Raw genomic sequence first — 19,549 nt, forward strand, 5'->3', positions numbered from 1 at the left:
GCCTTAAATTTACCCTCCTGATGCATGTGAAGTTATGGTATAAACAGCATACCAGTGGAGAATTCTGGCTTGCCTTCAACTGAGGAGACAGAAGTGGCCCGATCAAAGCTTCCAAAGTGTGAAGCATTTGTGTGTAGGTACAAAAGAGTAGAGTAAGTTGGAGGAGACCCTATATTTCACAGTTTACTGCCACCAAACCCATGTGATAAAGGTCATTGACAACAGAGGGAATTGCTGCAAATATACTTGGACAAAATTTGGCTTCCAAATCTTAATTCTGCCTTAAACTTTGTTGTTATTGCATTTAATAATGTCAGCTTTTGCCAAGCCAGTTCCTTTCTTTTCTCTTGGGCTCTAAAAGCTGTAGGAAACGTGCTCTCAAGCAGATTTCTTACGTTCTCCTTCGTTCTTGAACAAGACTTCTCAGCCATCTGTACCATCTCTCCAGCACAAAGAGCACCGTGTGAGGACAAGTTGCACCACCTTTCCCATGTCATAGCCTAGTTGTTTTTAATCTCAAGTGGCCAATTTGTTTTGCTTTCATTACAAATGGGAAGGAAGTGGAGAGAAAGAAGGAGAGAACAGTCTGAACCAAATGTCCTCATTAAGCTTATTTCTCCGTAGTTAACTTAGAACTCCACACATACTTGCAAGTCCTTTATTTACTTAGGTCACTGTTACTCAAGGGAGTAATTTGATTCCAGTATAGCATCTCCCATAGGTAAAGATCATTCCTGTGAGCAGGGCTTACACAATCAGGACCTAAAGCATGTTTCTTTGAGTGGTACAACCTGCAGAATGATGTAATTTATGGCAGAAGAGGTTAACTCAGTGTAGCAAAAAGGGGTTTGTCTTGGTAAAGAAGATTGCTCACAGAGGCACAACCTTCTTGTTGTAATAAAGTTTTCTCTCATATTTAAGGAACGCCAATGAAAACAGGGAAATATTTATTATTTGATCTTGGCTATGTAGCTCTTTTAAAAATAGCACTAACTATGAATGTATCAAATAACTGTGTCAGCCTTTATCCTACCAATTACTGTGCATGCTGGCATGATTATTCAACATGTCTTCACAACAGAACAAAACAAAAAATCCTAATACCGTAATGTGGAACCACATCAGGGTGAAGGCAGTCCCTTCCAAATGAAGAAAATAGAACCCACACTGACATCAAAGAGGAGACGTGGAGATAGTAAAAAAAATCCTAACTTGGCTTAGTAAGAGGTTTTTCAGAAGTGCTCTGGACAGATCAGACTTTCTTTCTAGCACCTTTTTTTCATTCAGAATGGGTGTAGGGCATGGCTCTGAGAGAAAGCCCATGCCATCAAGGTGCTTGTCCTAAAGCATCTGAAAATCTAATGCCATCTGCTGTCTCCAAAGAACGGTTTGCGTTGTTTAGATATGTTTTTGCCTGGACCACAAAAGGAGCAGAAGTATACATACAGATTGTAACTAACTGGTATCAGCAGGAGTGTGTTGGGTTCGCAGTTGCTCGCTTGTAATTGCTGGCTGTTGCTGTCTCTGTGGTGGGCAAAGGAAGATATTGGTGTTCCAGATCAAAATAGTAAGGATATGATCTACTCTGTTTTCTTCTTACATTCTCTCCCACATGACATACATCTCTACTGCATCTGATGTCATCCCAAGCTTACATCAAATGTCATTTCATACTTTGATTCCAATTGGCTAAATTTCGCATTGCTTATTGATTTAAGATCCTGTATGGAATGATTTGAAGTCCTTTATTCATTTTCTTTAAAGTGAATGTACATCTATTAATTTCTTACTGAACTGTTGGGACTTTTTAACATGTCTGAAGCTTTCTCATCCTCTCTCAAAGAGGTGACTAACACACTGGGTAGCATTCATCTTAGAAGCGGGACACAAGAGAGTTCATAAAAGAGTGTTTTGCTCAGGACACAAGGCAGTACATGGATGCTCTGTGACTTTGGCATCATTTGAATTAATTCTGTTTGTCCCAGCCTTCCAAAAGCATTGTTAGATGCCTGTAGTCATTATTGTGATTTTCACAAAGCATTATCAAAATATCAGCAAACCACAGAGCAGCCGACCAGTCAGATAGTTCTCTCAATCAGCGAATACTTTTTAAGCCTTCTGTTTAGTCTCCAGATATTTTTTTTTTTTCAGTGATGATCTGAATTTGTAATAATATTGCATCTTGTACAAGTGCTATAGGAGGGAAAGAAACAAAGCACACTGAACTAAGAGGAGGCAAATCTGAGGAAATATATTTAAAAATTTCAGTGGCTACATAAATCTGTTGGAGACCTTCCCTCTTGTCTTTAATCTAGCTTCTCCAAAATCATCTACTGCCTTCTGAGTTACATCTGCTTGATATTACTGTGCTAGTTGAGAACACAGGAATATTGGCTGGTAGGAACAACTAATAAACTTTTCTATGCTTAAGATGTTCACTGATGGAACAAATAATTTGTTGTTCTGATCATGGGGAAGTATTGACCAAAGGCAAACTACAGCCCACCTAACCTGCCCAATCTCTTAACATTTTATCAAAGTTTTCTTTCTGCCAGGGAAAAGGGAAGGAGATCAGACATCTTTCCTAATCTCCCTTTTTCCCAGAAGCAAATCCAATTCCTGTTTAACACATGTAGCAATAACCTATCCCATATGTGTTTTGCCCTTTGTTGCAACTGTTTTTTCTGAGTTGTCTGAATAGCTATGCCTCTTATTTTTTCAGTTTTAGATTATTTACTCCTGGTTTGCCTTGCCACATCAATCACAATTCAGAAAACATCTGCTAGCCCTCTGCAAGGAATCTTTTTTTCAACTTCAGTAATGCTAAAGCTGCTCAACTTCTTTACATCAGAAGCATTTCTGACAGAAAGTAGCTCATGGAATAAAAAAAATAGAAGAAATTATAAAAATTCTGGTTTTGTCACTTTTTTCATAAGGCTTACTAAATTTTGTTTTCTTTAGGAGTGGAAAGATCTATAGCAATCCAATTTCATTATCAGATTACAAAACTTCCCCTCTAAACTTTTTTCAGGCATCTCATCTTTCAATCAGATACCATTCTTGTAGAGGGCTCCCCTTTTTGAAGGCAGTAGTACACACCTGGTGTGAGAACTGGGACATATCAAATGCTACATATCTTAGAAGTATAATCTGTTGGTTCGGTTTCTTTTATATAACTGTTAACGTATTAAACTAGCAGCCTGACTGACATTTCTGTCTTGTTTTGCATTGGCTGTTGGGTTTAGTAATTTTTTCTGCAATAACTGTTGTTCCTTGTTCAGCGCATTTCTGCAATTGATGTTTTCTCATAGGTTGTTGCCGTACATTGTTTTTTAACATGTATTAGAAGTTACCAAAAGATGAAGTTTCCAAAAGATAAATTTCCTTTTAATCAGGTTTGATGTCTTGATCAGAAATCAAAGAATATGTCCACGTATCCATACACACAAGCTTTACAAAGTCCTGTTTTAAATCTAACAGTTCTCTTGTTTAGTATAAACAGCGCCCAATGAAAGAATGTAGGGTTGAGTCTCACCCTTGCCCTCACAATGTAGGTGATAATTTAAACTCAAGCTTTAGCCCATCTTTTGGTTTTCACATTCCAGTGTTGAGATCGTTATTTCACTTAAAATCTTTTCTTTGGAGGGAGTCAAATTCCACTCAGATTTATATTTGTAGATTTCGGTATCTGTAAAGATTTTAATTTAGCTGTTCAGTTTGCAGCAGGAGAGCCTTATGATTCCCTCTTGACAGCTTATTATTTGTAAAAGGAAATTCAAAATAAATAAATGTTTAGTTCCAATGCGTTCCAGCAATACATACACAGTCTGTACAAAAATCTTTTTGATTGTGCAAGTCATAAAGAAAGTTACAAAGAAAGTAAATATCAATAAAAAAACATTGTTTCGTCTGACAAATACATCTCTGTGAAAACTGCAACCATTAATTTTTCTGTCCAAACATACTGGAGCTACCTAGTGAGCTAAAGGAGGTTTTGCTTATTATAGCAGAAGGCATTTTTTCCCCTAAAGGCATTTTATTATCTGAGGCCTGCAAGCAGAGTTTTAAGGCTAATCAGAGTTATAAAAATCGAAAGCAACAGTCTTACTACTGCGGAAAAGAAAATAAGCTGGAGTTTTAGGTATTCTGAGATGGGACTGATTAACCACTGAACAGATGAGTCCCTAAATACAAACTCTCTTCTTAACACTGATGCAAAGTTGTTCAGACTTGTCTGGCCATGTCTTTTCAAGGATTTTGACATTGTACCATGCGTTTTCATTAACAGCATTTTTAGTAGTTTAAAAAGAGAAAACAAATCCCATGTGTGCATCAAGACAGTAACACAGCAGTGATCACGCATTGTGTGGTCAGCATAAATTCTTTCGTTATCTGATCAGGTAACTGTCTATTTTAAGTTCTCAAAATACTCTTGAAAACCCTGTATGACAGCTATTTTGAAAATGTCATGTCTCTCCAGAGCTTAGTCCCAACTATGCTCATTAAACACTATCCAAAGTCAAGAGGTGAAGTGAGTTTTCTTCTCCAGGCCTATATAGCCTGTGTTTGGCATATACGGTGCTGCACTTCTAAATAGATAGCCATCTAAAGAGAAAGTTTTGGGGTTTATCCAGTATTCTGTTGCACTTTTTCTAACATGAGAAGGTAAAAATTAGCGTAGCTCATGGTATGCCAGTTATGATAGGCTTGGAGTGTTTAACACGCAAGATCAATTTTTGTCATCAATATCTTTTTCTCCAGGTACTACAAGACTGTAATATTATCACTCCTGGAGGCACTTTTACATTTGCAGGATCCCTGTTAATGTTCATTACCTTGCTAGCTTTTAAATTTTCTAAACCTGTTCACAAGTGATAAGCTAGAAAAAGCATCAGGAGAAGGAGCTAAGACAACTTATTTTTTATAAGACAGAAAGGATTATTTAACCATGAACCAAAGGGGCTAATGCCCACTTACCTGGGGAGCTATGAGAATAAACAGGTAAAAATAATGCTGTTCATGACCCTGAGAATTTGGCAACTTTACAAAGGCATTTATAACCCAACAGCCATTAGTCCTCCACTTAAATGCTGGTACACTCACAATTGAGACCCAAGTTTTTTAGGCCCATTTCTGTTACCATGATGCTTTAGCACTTATAGATGTCCATAGTTCCTTGTTTCAAAAACTACATCCTTAAGACACATTAATGTGTGTAGTCATTCCTCAGAGCTGTGTGCAAACAGTATTTGGCATTCTGAAACAAAGCTTTTTCATCATTGTCTCAGTTCAGAGGTTATTTAACTATTGTTTTGGGGGGGTTATGCTCGCTTGAGCAGACTAAAGGCAGTACAGCATTTTGACACATTCCTATACAAGTTTTCTGACTGAATCCAGTGTCACAGGACTAGACCAAAATTTGCTCCTGTACTGGAGCTTGAAAGACTGTTCTCTGTCACAGCTGTGCTTGAGCAAGAAGAAATTTTAAAAAGTGTAAGTGGGATGGATCATTTCACTGAGAACTAGTGCAGTCTTCTGGCCAGACTGTCTTTGGTTTTGCATAGCTCTGTAGAGAAAGGGGCAAAAAAAAGTTTTTTCCTATTTGTGATCCTTCACAGTGATTATAGATAAAACCTTTACAATGAACCCAAGAACAGAGTTCTCAGAGAGTCCATGTTTGTCCTGTCAGCAGAAAATCAAAGCTGTTTCCTGGGAAAGGGTGACAGCTGATCCTTGCTGGCCTAGAAACTGCCAGGGCTCCTGCATGCCCTTTTTCTACCTTACTTTCAGCCCGTCTTTAGGAACTTCTGTCTGGCAGTGAATACTTGACCTCGTCCTCCCCCCTCTCAGCATAAGACTACTTTTCAGCGTGCTCTGGTGCTTGTTCAAAACAGCCTCAAAGTTAACTTACTGAACTTCATTTGTGGTTTTGCTCAAAATGGTCTTTTTTCTGTAATGTGCAATTTTCAGTAGGCAATTAGTTGCTGCTCTTCTCTCCATGCTCCTCCTCTATACGCAGGTAGCTGCATGGGAGGGGCACTACCTTTTTTTTTTTTTTTTTTTTTTTTTTTTTACTTTGAAGGTCTGTAGATCTTGCCTGGACCTTATCGTCAGATGAACTGAGCTAAGATCAAATGGCTGGAGAATAAAGTTGAGCTTGTAGGATCTACTTAATGTGTTGGGACTGGAAAGATGAGCAAGGTCTTCTGATCAGCAAGCAACTTTCTTATAAAGTGAACACTTCTGTACTTTGAACAAAAAGCTATTTAAAAAGGTTAAAGGCCCCTAGGAGGGGAGAAGGGTGCTTCTACGAGTGGTAGCAGAGGTTTCTTCCAGCAGAGAGGCAAAGAGCCTAAGGCAGCATGTACGTTTATCCAACCATCCTCCTCAGGCACCCAGAAGCTGGGGCTGTGTGGCCGCCATGCTGAGGGCAAGCTGTATTGTTTGGCTAAGTTAAGTCACTGACAAGCAGAGGATACTGAAGATTAGTTGCTTTCCAAGAGAAAAGGATCCAGAAGGAAGAGCTGGGGTTTGTTGTGGCCTTTGTTTTTGTTTTGCTGTTCCTTTCTCATCTCAAAGGGTGAGGCTAGGGCGGTATTGCAAGACTTGACAAACATAAAACTATTGTGTTCGCACACAAGCCCATTTGTATGAATCTCCTTTTGTGCGTGTGTGTGTGTGTGTGTGTGTGTATTTCAGTTTGAAAAGTCAATGAAAACATGGTTTGAAGACAAAGGAATGAGAACATTCAGAGCAGATGCCAAAACTTTCTTTTCTCTATTAGTTGCAGCACATGGTTTTGAATTGTGCGTTCGTGTAAGTTTAAATAGCGTTACTTACTCCAAAACAGTCACTGTTCAGCTTGAAAAGTGTCTTTCCTAGTTTTTCTTTCTTTTTGCTTCAGCTAGTTTGCTGTCCTGTGTTGTGTCTTTCCTTCCTGTTCCAAGACCTTCTCTGTTATTCTTGAAATAGAAATGACATCTGCAGCCCCAAGAACACTGCACTACAGCCACAGAATTTGCTTTATCTAGCAATGTGGCACTAATATTTTGAGACTCCAGCAAGACAGTAGTAAGGGACTACCTCCCTGAATTGTTACTGTACAGCTGTCCTTAACTGAACTGTGCCATATGAGTTTCCTTTGCAACACTGGTGAAGAAAGTCCTCACTCTTTTCCCTCACAAATCATTACAGATGTACTTATCTAAGATATCTTGCCATGACTTTGGACTGTTTTGTGATAAAAATGTCTGTTGTTTTCTAGGCTTCCTTTAAAATTGGTATAAAACCTTTCATATTTATGAATATTTAATTTTTTCAATTTTCTTAGCCAATGCCTATGTTTATTAAGTGATAAACATCCACTTTGGGGAATATTACTGGTTATATTGCTTGTGCTTTGGAAATAGAGATAACTGTAGTGGCAGTCTCTTAGTGTATCATCAGAAATAACTGTGATTTGTGGGTAGGCCTAGCTTGTGGCTGGGGATGGCGCATAAACTCTACCACTTAAGAGTGGTTCCCAGAAGTGATCTGACTCAGGCACTGTGCTGAGTCACAAATCCTCCCCTGCTTCCTCCTTGCTTGCAGAAAGTAGTAGTTTTCTTCTGAACTATATTAGCAGAAAAATAATTACCTCCCACACCCTTGGCACTGGCTTAAGTATGAAAATCTGTGTGTGTTTGTGTGTGTATCAGGAGGAAGAGGAGGGATGGATGGAGTTGAAAGTACTCTCCTTTCCCTTTTATTCCTGCTCATTCCCAGAGGGTCATTTGTATGAGATTGTTCCTTCTCATACTCCTGGTTCAGGCAACGCCATGGTGTAGGCAAAATATAGCCCTGCAAAACCAATGAAGGAGTATACTTGGAATACACTTTCTCTGAAGATCTGGACTGCTAATATGATGAGAACAGGAAATCACCCTGTCCAGCAAACCAAGTTTGATCCAAAATTGAAGACACGTGAAAGTGTGAGATAGAGCTGTGCTGGGCAAGGCCCAAACGTTTTTTCTGAGACCAACCTACCATTAGTTTCCTTGGACATGTTCCACAACGCAGCAATGCCAAGTGCATTTTAGCAGCAGGGTCTGGTGCACTTTTTTTTTTGTGTGCCATCTTGCTGAGCATTGGTTGAAATCCAAAAAAGCTTGTAAGTACACAAGGGGCTATGTAGGTAATCCCATTGCTTTAGGTGCAGACACTTACCTGCTTAGAGATAAGCACGTTCTTCAATAACTGCCTGAATTGATGAGACAGCAACCAGCCCTTCTTATGATTGTCTTCCTGAAAGAAAACTACAGCATCGTATAAGGGCTCTAAAACACCTGCAGCATCCCAAACAGCATATCTCCCATAGCTTTGAGAAAGATCAGTGTTACTTGGTATAAGCTCTTTTCCTTCTTTCTTCCCTGTTCCCTCTGTTCCTTAGTTGTGCCCTAAACCCTTGGGTCAATGCAGTCCTCCAGGGGCTGAAAAGGGCTTGACCTTGTATAAAAAGCAATGTTGTTCCCATGTAATAAATATTTAAAATGTTTTATCAGTGTAAATAAATGCTACATTCTGTGAGGCCAGGGAATGGTATTAACATGTTTTGCTTACTGAAACATTTATGGAGTCAGTGTCAGCCAACAGAATGCAGCCAAGAGGGGTTTTTTTTAAGGTAAACTGAAGTGCTTTTAAAATAAATACTAAGAGCTGTTTAAGATCTTCAATTATTAACAGAAGAAAAGCGTGGGCTGAAAAACTGCAAACAATCCCTTTTGTGGCACTTTTCCTAACCTCTGTGCAGTTATCTCTTTGTCCAGCCTGGAGTGAGCTCCTCAAGGCGGCTGCTGTGCCTTCACAGATGTCTGGAGAGTGTCTAGCACATGGATAGGGCTTCCACGAATGAATAAGCACATTTAGAATGCCAAATATTTGAAAACCATTTATTTTTAAATTTACTTGCCAGGACATAAGTTCAGGACTCTGTGTTTATGGTTGGCCAACGATGGCATTGCCAGCCTCTATAAAGCAGTGTAAAAACACAGCTCTTCACTCTGCTGTGGGAAGGCAGTTATTGGCATCACCTACTTGAAATCCAGAGGCCAGCTTTGCAGTCTGATAAAGTCAGCAGGCATTCTGATTTAATTATGATTATAAGCTGCGCAGCTCATTGGAGTTGAAGCCTTACCTCCATGAGGGAGAACATGCCAAAGATGTGCAGTGGTGTATTACAGAGAGCATCAGGCAAGTGGGACTCTATTGCCCCTGTACTGTGAGAGCCCATGTTGGATGATATCTATGTGTCACAGTGTGGAAAGATTAAGACCATGCATGAGTTGGGACAGAGAATTCTTTTTTTTATAAGTTCAACTGTCTTTTCTTCCTCTGCACAGGGAATGAGCACATAGAAGTGTGTAGAAGCTCTTGCCATTGGTTAGAAAAAGCTTTGTGACTGCATGTAAGGGGATGACTTGCCTTGATTTACCCTGATCAGAAATGTATCTGATCATCCACAGACACTGATCTGCATCTCTCAGTTTTCAGAATGCAGATTTGATGTGTTTTGAAACACGTGGGGCTTTTATTAAAAAAGTGTCTGTTTGTTCCACCTACCCATGGCTCACCCGCAGTCCTTTAACCCTTTTTTTATCTGCTTTCCCTGGTCTTCCCCCTTGCTACAACACCGACTTTTCCGATTGTCCAGGCCTGGTTCCTTATGCCATTCCTTGCAACAGTTATTCATGTTGCAAGTGGCTGCCTGAACTGAGAATAAAGTAAGTTACTGGCAGCAGCTATATTGGAGCAGTAAGCTTGACAACAATACACGGAGCATGGTTATATGCATCTATCCCTTGCCCTTCTACAAGTAGCATTCATTACGTCTTCTGAGAGGATATTTCCAAAGTTGCTGTATAGTTAGCAGTTTTAAGCTTTTAGAAACTCTCTGAATACTTTAATAGTAATGTATATAAGCTTGCTGATTAGTGGAATCATCTGGATTTAAAAATAGACTGCCCTAACAGGGTACTGCACAGCACACGCATCAAGTCATGCTAACAGTATTCAGTAGCTCATCTCTTCTTCAAAGTTGGTTTATTATCCTCAAGAAGCTTTTCTCTAATTAAGCTAGCTGAAGCTCATCTAAATCTTCTGGTGGTACATGTTCCCCTTGACTGTCTAAACACCTTGTCATCTCATGTTTATGGTGCAAGCCTTTGATGTCACAACCATTGCTTTGCTAAAACAAAGGACGTTGGTTTGTGCAGATATCTTCACTGGACAACTGTAGTACACTGAAGTACTTTCATGTCGTGGGTGATAATGAAGCTACATTTAAAATGAGAGAGCTTTTTGTTCATCATTGTGTCTGTCCTCAGTACTCTCTCAAAAGCACTGGGTATATCCTATGATGCATATTAAATCAATTAATAATAATAATTAAGGGTAAATTACATAACACCTGGTATTAGAACTCAACCTTGTGATCTTGGCTACATTTTGGATTAACAAGGCTCCTAAAATCACTAAAAATGGGGGCCTTTATTTGCTTTTGTGTAGATTTATTTGAAGCTACAAATATTTCAATCTGCAAAGTTTGTGGGGGTTTTCCAGGTTCACAGCCATCTGTAGTCTTTTAACTTTCTTGTATTGTACATTGTTTGGGAGAAGGTGGGACATTGTTTTAATTTTCTGGTGAATGTTATGTTCTCAACTGCTGTAAACTATTGGAGCGATGTTGATGTGGACTGCAATTAATTTTCTGTATGTATTTAGAATTAGTAGACTGAATGAGGTGACCATCTAGGGGAAAAAGTTGCCTGCCTCATGTAATCGCAGCAATATTGTTTCCCCAGAGACATTGCTTATACAAACTACCTAGAGGTAACTGAGCAAGCAGAACGGCCCACTCTTGCATGGGATGAGTTTTGATCCTGTCAATATTGTACTTCATATAAGGATCTCTTTGTGAAAGCTAGAATGTTTCATGCTAATATCACTCCCTTTGGACAGTAGCATGAACCATTAACAGATAATGGAACTGATTGCAGGCACCTCAAAAAATATCTGACTAAAGGGATGCTAGTAGCCAGCTTTGGATTACTAGCAGGCAGTGAATGATCTTGCTGGCCTGGCAGCTGATGCCACCTTTGATTGCTTCTGCTGCATTCCATTGTGGCTGGCGAGCAAACACAAAGTCTCAGCCTTAGCTGTGAATTGGCAAGTGGATTGCCTATGAGTGAAAGTGCTTGTCAAGAGATGTGTCATCCTTATTAGAAAGTATTTAAATTAGTTTAAAAAAAAGTAGCAAAAATGAAAATCTAAGATCTTAGATGATAGATTTTAAAAGTTAATAGTTATCACAAATTCTCTTGGCAGACGTATAACAGACATTTACAACTTATGAATCACATTTTTCAAAAATCACAGCTAATATCAACTTCTCTGAGGAGATGACAGCATTTGCAGGAGACATTAATGGCTTCTGGCTCTCAGTCATTGCAAAATCATGAGCTCGTAATTGTTCTGATCTGGCTATTTGTAGACTATAGAGTTCTAGAGGTCTCACAATACTTCCAGCATTAATAACCTGCCAGTGACAGTGGTTGCCATCACTGCCACCAGTAATAATAACTTGAAGACCTTTGTAAATGCAAATCCTTACTAAAGGCTTAGGAGGCTGGCTTTGTTATTCTGATTTTACAAATGCGAAGGAGACTGAGAAAGGCCCGTGAATCTGCAACTTGAGTCAACTGCATCTGAAGGTACAGCTGCTTAGTGCTTTAGCAAACTTGGCTGCAAGTCACCTTCCCCGGGCCTTTCTGGAAATGTTTGGCTTGCTCATGATTATGAGTTATACCAGTCTCATACCTTAACAACAGCCATGCAATAATATTTTGTTCATACCCTGTCGTGGCTTAACCCCAGCCAGCAACTAAGCACCACGCAGCTGCTCACTCACTCCCCCCGCACCCAGTGGGATGGGGGAGAGAATCAGGAAGAAAAAGTAAAACTCGTGGGTTGAGATAAGAACAGTTTAATAGGACAGAAAGGAAGAAACTGATAGTGATAATAATGACAATAATAATAATAAAATGATTGGAATATACAAAACAAGTGATGCACAATGCAATTGCTCACCACTCGCTGACCAATGCCCAGTTAGTTCCTGGGCAGCGATCTGCCCCCTCGGGCCAACTCCCCTAGTTTATGTACTGGACATGACATCACACGGTATGGAATACCCTGTTGGCCAGTTTGGGTCAGCTGTCCTGGCTGTGTCCCCTCCCAACTTCTTGTGCCGCTCCAGCCTTCTTGCTGGCAGGGCATGAAAAGCTGAAAAATCCTTGACTTAGTATAAACATTACTTAGCAACCACTGAAAACATCAACGTGTTATCAATATTCTTCTCATACTGAACCCAAAACATAGCACTGTACCAGCTACTAGAAAGAAAACTAACTCTATCCCAGCTGAAACCAGGACATACCCCTATCTAGGGACCTGGACAACCTCTGTTACAGAGTGATCCCTAAATCTGTGGGCAAAACCAGCACTGCTGGTTCTGACTCTCCCTCTGTGCAGACTGAAGTAAAGTGAGGTGGATCGGGAGTGCAGGGAGATCCTAAGAGGGCCAGGAGCTCTCAGTCAGTATGGGTTTGGTGGTCCTTCAGCAGCTCAGGCTCTGCCTGAGACTGACTTGACCTCTGGAAGAACCCAGAATCAGAGTAGGGGCATGACTTCAGTTTGCCATCTCTCCCCATGCTCTGGGGTGCAGCTCTGCAGTATCCCACCACTTGCCCTCTTGTGTGTCTCACTGTTCTTGTCCTCTTTCAGTTCTGGTTGTTCTTTGTTTCTCCCATGCTTTAACTCTCCTCAATACTGTCTGGGGAACACCTTAGGTCTCATTTTCAAGGACAGGCAAAATAGCTAATATATCCCCTCCCCAGAGTGGTGGTATTTTGGTGACAGGTAACGTAATACCTGTTTTACTTTAGCCTGTGATCCAGGCTGTGATGGTAAATTTGTGAAATGCTGGGGATCTTCTGGAGGGAGGTGATCTGTAAATGTACATCTTTACATCATCAAGATAATGAGTTTAGGTGAGGGGGAATGAAATAAAAATGATGTATTATTGTGCAATTTATAGCCTCTCTAAATTTTGTTCTCTTGCTGATAAGTGCTTCCTTCTGTTCTCTCTACAGGTCTCCAGGTGGTTTTAAATTCAATTATCAAGGCCATGGTCCCTTTGTTGCATATTGCCCTGCTGGTGCTGTTTGTCATTATTATCTATGCCATCATTGGACTGGAGTTATTTATGGGGAAGATGCATAAGACCTGCTACCATGTGCAAGGGGGACTGATAGGTAAGGGGAACACTATCACACACACAAAGATTTTCTGAGGGAGACTTTCCCCATATATAATGGAGCATTTGTGCTGGCACAGGAGACAGGTGGCTGTTGCTCCCTGCTGTGTACCTGTTTGGGGTTTCACAGTGGTGGTTCCTCTGTTCTGCTTCTTGGATATGAATCACCTTTGATGTAGACACTGCCTTTAATGGTGACAGTTTAGCTTGCTCATCTTGGGCACTCAGTTGTTGGCCTGCCTGTAAAGGCTACATGGAAAACTGTCAATTCCTGCTGAACACAGTAGTGGACTTAATGTGGACCTTTGGCACTACCAGCCAGCCTGAGTTCTTTAACAAATCTCCCAGAGGCTCAAGTAACACTAAAGTAATGATTTTACCACGAGCAGACTGAGGTACAAATGAGATGCCATCACAGAAATGAACAACTCTTATATTTTATTATTAATCTTGTACACAAATACATCTTCATTTTAAAGAGGTATCATTGTAAAGGAATATCTAATTGAGGCCCAGTACCTTTTTTTTAATCACAAGCTGTGACCATGGTTAGAAGTGCAACTAGTAAGAAAGCGAAATTATATTGAGGGGAAGAAACTTTTTGCACCAAATCCATCAGGAAAGAATTTTCAAATTATTTACAGAAAGAAATATTCAAATTTCAAAATAATTCAATTGTATTGTCACTCACTCATCTAACCATCGGCATTTTTGATTTATTGAACTTGAACAGGAGTGGTTTACCATGCGGTGGTGGGTGCCAATGCCTAGGACCCAGTTTGGATTGTAATCAAGAAAAGATTCTACAGCAGGAAATTGTTTCAGAAGTTCTATATTTTCTGCTTTTATAACGTTGGCAGATTTCATTTTCTGAACATAATGCTAGAACTATAATGAATTGTCAGTCTGGTTTAGAGCTTCAAAGTGTATATATCTTTCTCCATACTGTCTGGAATTATTTACATTACAGCATCTAATTCTAATATTGCTGTTTCTGGCATGCTTTAATGATCAGAATGTGATCATAACTTTTGGAAAATTACATTTTTTGCCATATAAGGTGAGAAACAAACAGAATTACCTGCTCCCACACACGTACCTGCATCTGTTATAAATGTAGCACTGAGCTCTGAAATCCGTATATTTAGAAAAATCCTATTGCAGGAGTTTTTGTGCTTATAAATATGTTTTCTGTAGCATTTTTCATATACCAAAACATTTAGGCAGGCTTGTTATATGGGTTCTCAGATCTTTGGAAACACCTGTACAGAAGGTGGATAATCAAGCAGTAGTCTTTTAGAGCTTCTGAGTGCCACTGGGCTATTGACAAAATGCCACACAGCTTCTAAACTCCAAAAGAGCAGAGCTCCAGAGACTCTCTGCTCAATTTAGCAGTGGCCCAGCACCATATCAACCTATCTCCATAGCACTGAAGCCTGTCTGCTGCAGAGGTTCAGCCTCCTTCAACAGAGTGCCAGTCAGTGCTGCAGTTCCCTTCCAAGATTAACCCAGATGCCAAGTGACTGCGGAATGAAAACACTGGTCACAACATGCAGCCTAAAGAAACATAATAGACTTGATCTAATGCTCCCTCTCATGTTGAAAGGCATGATTCCTTCCTCATAGAAGGGTATGCTTTAAAAAAATGTCCATCTCAGTTTTGACTGTAAAATTTGACAGTTTGGCCATTATTTTTACAAAAAGAAAGTGAAGCACAACAAAACATCCCTCTGCCCATTGAAATTAATACAGTTGCTTGTGTATTCCTAGAGAAATCTGTCAAATTCACTGCAAAATGTATTTGTTAAAATCAGATATCTTTTACTCGCTTATCAGTATGTCAAATAGCAATTAGTTCTCTTCACCTCCTTTTTCTCCCTCCTCTCCTTTAAGATACACCTGCAGAAGATGATCCGTCTCCCTGTGCCCCCCAGTCTGCACATGGGCGGCAGTGTCAGAACGGCACGGAGTGCAAGGCAGGCTGGGAGGGACCTAAACACGGCATTACGAACTTTGACAATTTTGCTTTTGCCATGCTGACGGTGTTTCAGTGCATCACGATGGAGGGCTGGACAGATGTACTGTACTGGGTACGTATCCGAAAATGATAAGCTGAAAGGCCTGCTCATGTGCTATGGCTATGTTGAAATTTCAGGGCTTTAGCTTCCTTGCTTGTTCTATACGGTGAAGGCATGGTTGCTAGCGTGAAGCTTTAATTAACTCAGAATATTAGTGGGTAAAATGGGAGGGTTTATCTGGCGCAGTTAAATCAAATGTAAACGTTGACTTTGCATTGATATTTTAATGTTGAAAGATGGCACATGGCTTATTGGTTTGAAGATTTGCAGTGTACCTTTGTTGAGTAGAATGTCATGTAAAGACCCTCTCTGCAGGAGTGAAATATCTCGTACATCCCCAAATTACTGATGTAGAAGTATTTGTGACAGATAACTATGTGCTTTACGCATGGCATTAATGTTACAAAGGCACTACACTGATCAGCTCATAGGTTTTATAAGAAAGGCCTCATAAATCCCTTTTCATGCCAGCACTACTCCTGACTTTTATCATAATAATGTTAGAATAAATTATCATAACTCTGATATTGGTATTGATCATTTTTAGCTGAAACATACTATCTTTAATCTAAATGCAGTCTCATCTTGTCCTTTACCCTAATTCTGGAAGTTTCAATAGCTTTAGTTTCTACCTTGTAATTCCTAATGTGCTGGGAAATTCGGTGGCAATACAATTATACTATAGGAGTTAAAATCAGATTTAGCCTTCACCTGTAAACCAGATATAAACACGTTTCTGGATTCAGCTCTTGCCATCACCTTTTGCAGAAATATGTTATGGTCCATGAATTTAATTCACACACAGCCGAGTCCGGTCTGTATAAGGCTAACACGGACTCTTACTAACTTTGAGGACTGGCATACTATGACACCTGGTTCTCCAAGATGGTAGGATGTGCTGCAATGCATGATGGCATTTAACTCAAGAAGACCCAAAGCACACAAAAGGATAACCTGGACTGAGGCAGCTTGCACTGTTAATCAATATCAGCTTCTCTCTTAAACACAAGCCTGAAGCTGCCTTCTACCCATCAGTGAGTTTGGGTTTACAAGATTTCCCTTTGAAGACGTAGCTTATCTGCAATAGTCTCTATGTGGAACAGCTAGCAGTTGTCTCTTTATCCTCGTAAATTTAGTTTAGAATTGTGACTCCAGCTTCCCTCTAATGCCTGAGATAAAGGGCAGAGATCAAACCACAAGGGGAGCTGGGTCTCAGAGCACAAAAATTGCCTTTACTTGAAAAGAGGGTATAGATTAATGAAATAATGAAGAAGAACAGAAGTTAAGTCAGAAAAGGAACTGGGCAAAACTACTGCACGGCTCAACTATGGCTATATATAATAAACCTGTCTTTTTATCACATTTAGCTCACATTCCTCCAGTCTTTGTGTGATTGAGAGGATTTATAGGTAGTTCAGGGGAAACAGGAGAGAGTAAAAGGTATCAGAAGTAAACATGAAAATAGTTTTGGCAGTGTATACAATTTAGTATCGTGAAACCTATACACAAGTTATCTTCATTTTCTCCAAAGGCACGTGTTATGAAAGGCCCTGCCAATCCCCACACTTTTGGGTCCATGTGTCATTCGTGTGACTGGATGTGAATCATTCAGAACTCAGTTATCAGTTATCTAATAACAGGAGCCAAAAGCATGTACTCACTGCTAAATGATTTTCTACCATGACTGCTGCAGATGGTCTGATTTTTTTTATGGCGTCCCTGCAGCAACCTGGATTTTAGCTGTTGGCTTTTGTTTGGTATTCAGCCAGATTTTTTCACTGATTTCCTGGGCTTTTCTTTTTTTCTTTAGAGACAGTATGGTGAACTGAGACCTTAAATTAATGCAGATTGATGGTCATTTTTAGGGGCATCCATATAGTTAGCCTTTTAGATTATGGCTTTGATAGAAAGCTTGCTTTGGAAACAAAAGAAATATTTGTTATCATCAGTTACCAGTTATTCCTAGAGAAGATTACAAAAGATAAGAGTTAGCACTGCAGATAAAATTTCAGTAATTGAAGAGGAAGAAATTTAGTTTGTAAAGAAAAAACGTATCACCTATGTTTAAAGGCCATGAAATACAAAGTTTGAGTAAGCACCTGAACACCTGAGCTGACCGACATACTCTTAAGCTGCTGTAAACGATCCTAAGAGTACTATTGTCCCATATGAATTTTTTCCTCTGAGTTATATTGACAAAGTGGATAGAAGTCAGCTCTGATCAGTGTTTGCCATATGGTAAAGAAGGTATCTGAGATGTGATGCATATTTCCTTCTGCAGAGAGGTCTGTGCTACTCTGGGGGCAGATGTTGATTGGGCAATTACTACAGGGCACACTTATAAGAAGCATTGTGGCTTTAATATTTATATGTAGAAACATATGTCTCTAAATGCCCATGAAAAGGGCATTCTGGATTAAGCTAGCCAGATCAAAAGGAAGAGTACTTCTGGATAGTAAAAAATAGAAAAGATGCAACATTTCAATTTCTGAGAGTGAAGAAAGAAGTTTAGTAAGTAGGGTAGGATATGTGTGTGTATATGTATATATATATATATATATATATATATTTTAAACTTAGTGTAAGCCACTGTTTCATTAGTGAAATCTGACTCATATATAACTCTACTCCCCGGCCTTTGCCTTTTGAGCCAAGGAAGAGTGGACTTGTCATAGACAACCCGTTGGACACTGCATCTCCACAAGAGTGCAGAGATAGGAGGCTATTCTCTTCTCAAGTAGATAACACTTTGAAAGATCACCTGGATCCATAGTGAGGTCATGGAAATTAAAATTTGCTTTATTAGGAAATAAATCTGCACAGCTAATTAAATTAGAAATCCAGACTTAAAGATCCCCTCTCTCCAACTAAATCCTGAGATAGAGTTGGTTGTCCATTTTACACTGAAAGGAAAGTACAGAATGGTTAAGAAAATGTCTGTAAATCAGACAGTTTTGCGGCTGAAAATTTTAGGTGATGATTTTCAGAGGTCATTCCTTAAACTTAATGATGTAGGCTAACAGGTTGATATTAAAAGTGCTGAGCATTCAAAGTTCAAGCAGACTGTTAGGTTCTTAGCTCCTCTGAAATTCAGGGTATATACCAAGGTTTGAATCTGGGCTCCTGCTGGGGTCAATGTCAAAATTCCAATTAATTTCAAAAGGTCAAGATCTCACCTTCTATTTTGTAAAATCTTGATCATGCTGTTGAGATTTTCCACATGCAGTCATGTGTACAACATGAGGACTTGCAGGTGCCTAATCAGGGCCTTGGCGTCTCTTGTGATAGTCTTCCAAGGACATACATGTGGATGCAGGGAGTTTTCTTTGCTCCCTCCTTAAATCTTGAAAATAAGAGCCTTACCTAAAACTCAGCAGAACAACAGATAAAGCTCTGGGCTCAATCACTTGGCCAGAAATGTTTAGACAATGGAGTAAGTCCCTTGGTTTGAACTTTTCAATTATATCTTCCTACTTTCTGAAAAATATCTTTTGAAAGGTTCCTAGATCTCTGCATTCCTCTCAGTGGGAATGGAGGGAGCTTAGCACACTTCAGCATGTTGCCCTGAAAAATATACTAGTAATTTCATGAAACCTACGTCTGTCTTGTGCCACACTTTGCAAGGTTAAACCTGCATGTTTAAAACTTAGAAAGCTCTATGACCTTCCACAAGCCCTGGACTCCTAATCCACTTGGCAGCTCTTCAGATTTTACCTTCAGTTTCCTGCTTCCTTCTTCATGCTTCCCCTTGTGTCTCCTCCAGCTTTTCACCTCTGTAGTGAAGCCTGTCTCCTCTCTCATGGAGTGCTATTTCCCAGCCTGTGACCCACATCCTTACAAAAAGATAATCAGAGACAGGAAAGCAATAAACTTTTATTCCCTAGAAGGACTTGACATCAATAAGATCAATACACTTTCCAATCTCCTCTCTTACTCAGCAGATAAGACTTGTGAGTAGATTGGCTTCTTTTGAAATGTGAAAGAAAAATGTTAGGGAAAACAGTTTGACACTGCTATAGCGGCAGGTAAGATAATTACTTATTTACAAGGAGACAATTTTTTAATGTGAAATAACTGTATTGGACAGGATAAAAATCTGTGCAAAACCACCTTGTTGACT

The 19,549-nt window shown here is 39.6% G+C and overlaps 1 protein-coding gene across 30 annotated transcripts in view; it reads left to right on the forward strand.

The window, feature by feature from the left end:
• The window catches only part of CACNA1C (calcium voltage-gated channel subunit alpha1 C), a 448,320-nt gene that overhangs the window by 257,343 nt on the left and 171,428 nt on the right, over window positions 1-19,549 (forward strand). For 17 of the 30 annotated variants that reach the window (XM_030040267.2, XM_030040270.2, XM_030040271.2 and 14 more), the window contains exons 6-7: window positions 13,188-13,349; window positions 15,245-15,441. In XM_030040267.2, the coding sequence (XP_029896127.1) occupies window positions 13,188-13,349; window positions 15,245-15,441 (359 nt within the window). Of the gene's footprint in view, window positions 1-13,187; window positions 13,350-15,244; window positions 15,442-19,549 lie in introns of those variants that run through there. The other 13 variants (XM_030040283.2, XM_030040287.2, XM_030040285.2 and 10 more) reach the window with 1 other exon arrangement.

The sequence above is a fragment of the Aquila chrysaetos genome, chromosome 17 (assembly GCF_900496995.4).
Source record: "Aquila chrysaetos chrysaetos chromosome 17, bAquChr1.4, whole genome shotgun sequence".
Lineage (NCBI taxonomy): Eukaryota > Metazoa > Chordata > Aves > Accipitriformes > Accipitridae > Aquila > Aquila chrysaetos.